Source organism: Erythrolamprus reginae, chromosome 5, assembly GCF_031021105.1.
Source record: "Erythrolamprus reginae isolate rEryReg1 chromosome 5, rEryReg1.hap1, whole genome shotgun sequence".
NCBI classification, from domain to species: Eukaryota; Metazoa; Chordata; class Lepidosauria; order Squamata; family Dipsadidae; genus Erythrolamprus; species Erythrolamprus reginae.
The window spans coordinates 8,651,130-8,656,116 of record NC_091954.1 but is presented as its reverse complement, the minus strand read 5'-3'; the positions used below and the strand labels follow the sequence as shown (position 1 = coordinate 8,656,116).

The 4,987-nt window shown below is 49.6% G+C and overlaps 1 protein-coding gene across 2 annotated transcripts in view; it reads right to left on the bottom strand.

The window, feature by feature from the left end:
* NRBF2 (nuclear receptor binding factor 2) overlaps window positions 1-4,661 on the bottom strand; it is a 9,905-nt gene extending 5,244 nt beyond the window's left edge. The window contains exons 1-2 of one of the 2 annotated variants that reach the window (XM_070752044.1): window positions 4,476-4,661; window positions 1,204-1,288 (exon numbers count right to left, since the gene is read on the bottom strand). In XM_070752044.1, coding sequence (XP_070608145.1) covers window positions 1,204-1,288; window positions 4,476-4,523 — 133 coding nt within the window. In that variant the 5' untranslated portion in view covers window positions 4,524-4,661. The remainder of the gene's footprint in view (window positions 1-1,203; window positions 1,289-4,475) is intronic. The other variant, XM_070752045.1, reaches the window with a different exon arrangement.
* Between the last annotated feature and the right edge of the window lie 326 nt (window positions 4,662-4,987).

Below are 4,987 nucleotides of genomic sequence, written 5' to 3'. Positions count from 1 at the left end.
CCAGGGAAGCCTTTGGAACCTGGGGAAGGCAAACGACGAGCCTACTGGGTCCATCAGAAGTTGGGAAACAGGCCATTTCCAGCCTCCAGGAGAAGAGGGAAGTTGTTTTCGCTCTCCCCCGGCATTGAATTATGGGTGTGGGCACTCGCACGTGTGCGGGTTTTTTGGCACCCAAGGGAAAAAAGGTTTGCCATCACTGGTTTAGGACAACGGACTTAACCGTTGATTCCCTGTAAGAATTGTGATTCTGGTTCCAATGACAGACTTTTTATTTTTTTCCATTTAAAGTGATCCCTCTTTTTTCGCGGGGGATGCGTCCCAAGACCACCCGTGAAAAACCAATTTCCGTGAAGTAGAGGAAAGATATTTTTTTATGTATTTAAGAAGTATTTGGACTTTTAAAACCCACCCTTTGCATTAAGCAGTCATTCTATAATGTTTCTGAGCTGGAACTACATGTGATATCCTACCAGTTTCTTTAATACAGTAATACAGTAGTACCTCTAGATACGAGCTGCTCTACATGCGAGTATTTCAAGATACGAGCCACGAGGGGAGAGACATTTCCGTTCTATTCCCGAGCTCAAATTCGGGATACGAGCCGAGCGTCCACTAGGTGGCGCAAGAATCCTTGCTTTTGGTTATCTCGGAGGGGAAAAACAACTTGTTCTAGATACCAGTTGCCTCGAGATACAAGCTCCCTTATGGAACGAATTATGCTCGTATCTAGGGGTACTACTGTACTGTAGAAGAATTCTATGAATTTTTAACGGATTTAAAATTTTCAATGGATTTAATGGTTTTAAGCCCCCTTTGGAAACCCGTGAAGTAGCGAATCCGCGAAAGATGAATTGCGAAGTAGCGACGGATTACTGTATATCCCACCTTTATTCTTTGTATAAACAACCCAAGGGGGCAAATACAGCTACTATTCCTCCTTCCTCTTATTTCCCCCCCAAACCACCATTCTGTGAGCTGAGCTGAAAGTCACCAGCCGCCATTCAAGGCAAAAGCGGGATTAGAACCCCTAGTTTTCTGGTTTCTAGTCTGGCGTCTTCACCACCACCACCCAACTTTTTCACTGTAATCCTTATCCCTGACCGAGTAAGGATCTTGCCTATTTATCACACCTTTTGCACTGACTTCGCTGCTATCCTAACAGGGATGCTGGGGATATTCAAGCAAAGGGCCACTATGGCTCACCTGCGGCCTTTCGGTGACAGGAAATGGCTTCTTCGTACTTCCCCGCAGCCAGCAAATGGTCAGCTTTTCTGCTCTGCTGATGAGCCTAGAAAAACCCAAACTTTTAAAACACCAGGAGAGGATGTGGCTGCTTGAATGCCTCTTAATCGAGAGAGATTAGCAGATTAATTGACACAGACCCCCGCTGTCAGAAAGCTAAGAGAACTTGCAAAGTAGCTCACACACACACACACAAATAATCCTTGTGAAACAGGAACAGAAACATGAGCTGAGGTGGCGCAGTGGGTAGAGTGCAGTACTGCAGGCCACTAAAGCTGACTGCTAGATCTGCAGGTCAGCGGTTCAAATCTCATCACCGGCTTAAGGTTGACTCAGCCTTCCATCCTTCCGACCGAGGTAGGTCAAATGAGGACCCAGATTGTGGGGGAAATATGCTGGCTCTGTTAAAAAGTGCTATTGCTAACATGTTGTAAGCTACCCTGAGCTTTAAGGAGAAGGGTGGCATTAAAAAAATTGAATGAATGAATAAACAAACAAACAAACATCTAAACTAGGCTGGGCATCTAACCTGAAGCCATTCACACCCCTTGTTCTCTATTCATGCAAGATTTATTGCTATAAAATATTTGAATTTGTTACCTTACACATAATTTAAGTGTTTGCTTATAAACAACCAGTTCTCTGGGCTCCTCAAGCAACAGCACAACAACCCGTCCCTCCAAAGTCTAAAATGTATCCTCAGAATAGGTTAAAATAGATGTTACAGGTGATCCCCAACTTACAGGTGAATTCCCATTGTATGAGGGTCGTTGAGGCTCCCACACGACTAACCTGATTTTACAATCTTGGCCTCAGCGCTCATTAAGCAAACACGGTGGTTGTTAAACAAGTCCATGCATTCTTATGGGCACCAATTGTATTACTTAGCTGCTTATCATGCAACCAAGGAACGCCGCAACTGGCTGTAAAGGCAAGTCAGTTGCCAGGCACTTGAAATGTAGCCATGTGATCAGAAATGTGTCTGACCAATGCATTTCTGCCTCAGATGTCGCTTTTCTCTGTCCTTTCCAAAGGATAGAAACATAAGACAATTGATGGCAGAAAAAGACCTCATGGTCCATCTAGTCTGTCCTTACAGCATTTCCTGTATTTTATCTTAGGTTGGATATATGCTTATCCCAGGCATGTTTAAATTCAGTTACTGTGGATTTACCAAATGGGGTCTCACCAGCGCTCCATACAGCGGGATCACAATCTCCTTCTTGTTGCTTGTTATACCTCTAGCTATGCAGCCAAGCATTCTACTTGCTTTCCCTACCACCTTCCCTATCGGATGGTGGATCAAGACCTGCATTGCTGCTGCTGGGTCAACTTGGTAAAAGACGCCTCTCTGCCTTCCTGAGAGACAGACAGACGGGAGAGGGAGGGAGGCTTTGCCTTGCCCAGACACATCCATCTACCATGAAGTGAGCCAGGAAGGCTACAAATCTAGTCTTCAAGTGGGCCCAAATTTAGACTCGCGAATCCACTTCCACAAGGAAAGGGATCACAAAACCTGGCGGCCCAACAGAGAAATGAAAGTTGACCGAGATGCCCCCAGCAGCAGCAGCAGCAATGCAAGCCTTGCACACTCATCGTCCGGTGGGGAGTGTTGCGATCCTGCCTCCGGAAGGACCTTTGAAAAGGATGCAGAAAAAGCCACGTCCGAGGCAAAAATGCAGCCTTTGGGGTTTCAGTACAGGTGGTCCTTGCTTAGTGACTTTTTGACATTATAAAAGGTTCTTAAGAACTGGGTTCTGGAGCTCATAGACAACATTTGTGATCACATGTAACACTTGGTAATAGTTTTTAACTGTTTTGTTTTTAAATTGATTGTTTTAAATTGTTTTAGATTGTTTTTAAGGGGTTTTATTGTTACATCTATGTTTTATTCTTTGGTTGTGAGCCACCCAGAGTCCCTTGGGAGTTGGGCAGCATACAAATCTGAATAAATAAATAAACAAACAATCATCGCTGCATTTCAGGCGCCTGGCAAACCGACTTGCCTTTACAGCCAATTGCAGCGTTCTTTGGTCGCTCGATAAACAGCTAAGTCATATAATTTATTAAAATTAATAGGCTGCCCTACTCTGGGCAGCATACAGCAAATAAGAAAACAATATAAACAGTATAAAAACTCCTATTATAAAAACATTCATCACTTCTAGGTCAGAGCTAGATGCTATTGTTCAACAGCCCTAGACCTGCCGGCAGAGCCAGGTTTTTAAGGCTTTCTGGAAAGCCAGGAGGGTGGGAGCAGTATGGATCTCCGGGGAAAGCTAGAGAGCTGGAGCCACCACAGAGAAGGCAGTAACACAACTGGTGTCCATAGGAAAGCACTGACTTGCTTAACGACCACTGCGTTTGCTTCATATGCACTTGCAGCGAAGATTTCTAGGACAGCTCCCAATTCATCACCTGGCAATGCCTAGCTCAGAGATGGTGAACCTTTTTTCCCTTGGGTGCCGAAAGAGAATGTCTCCACACTATCGTGCATATGGGAGTGCCCACACCTATAATTCAATGCCTGGGGAGAATGAAAACAGCTTTCCCCCTCCCCGAGCCCCTCAGGGGGCTGGAAATGGCCTGTTTCCCAACTTCTGGTGGGCCCAGTAGGCTCGTGTTTCACCCTCCCCAGGCTCTGAAGGCTTCCTTGGAAGCAGGAGAAGGTAAAAACACCCTCCCCCATCCTCCCGGAGGCTCTCTGAAAGCAAAAAGGCCCTGCCAGAGCATCTGTGTGAGCCAAAAATCAGCTGGCTGGAACACATGTGCACGTTGGAGCTGAGCTAGAGCTTGTGTGCCAGCAAATATGGCTCCGTGTGCCGCATGCCATAGGTTCCCCATCACTGGCCTAGTTGAAAAACGGCTCAGGGTTTATTCCCAGGAGGCCGCCCAGAAAGGAGCCTCTCCGAGCGGCCCACCAGCCCTTTTTGCGAACTCAGGTTGTGAGTTCGCCTCCCCCCAACACCACCACATTCAAAGGCACTGGGAACCTGTGGAGTGGGAGGGGAGAGCCTTGGAGAAAGCCGCCCGCCTGCCTGCCTGCCCAGCGCCTCGGGAGCGGAGAGCCCGCCTGAGCAGCCTCCGCGCCCACCGGCCCACGATCTTCGCCGGCTGCTCCGGAACCCGCTTTAAATCCCCGCCTCTGGGGGCGCCGGCCGCCCCTTCGTGCTTGGCTGCTGGTGGGTTTAGAACTCTGGGCCGTCCACGGAGCCCGCTCGCCCGGCCCTCACCAGGTTAAGCGGCGCCTCCATGGCCTCCATGGGCGGCTGCGGTATCATCGGCGGCGCCAGGCGGGCCGCCCAGCGGGCGTCTCTCTTTTTCTCGCCCCCTTAGCCGCACTTCCGCCTGCCACGACGTCACCGCGCGCGCCGCCCGCCGCCCGCCAATCAGGCGACCGCGACGTCCCTTGGCGCGCCGCCAATGGTCAAGCTGCCCTGACGTCACCGCGTGCGCCGCCCCGCCGTTCGCCAATCAGACATCCGCGACGTCACTTGTCATGTTGCCAATGGTCAAGCAGCCCTGACGTAAACGAGCGCGCCGCCGCCAATCGGCCCACGACGTCTACCGGCCACGCCGCCAATGGCCAAGCAGCCCCCCGACATCATCTCTGATTGGCGTGAGGGAGTGGGGTGGGAGTCGCCTCGCCGGCAGCTCCCTGTCCGATTGGTCCGGATGCCGGTGACGTCACTTTGACGGCCTAGGGTCCTCCAACTCTTTGAGGCCTGCTTTTCGTTCGAGCTGT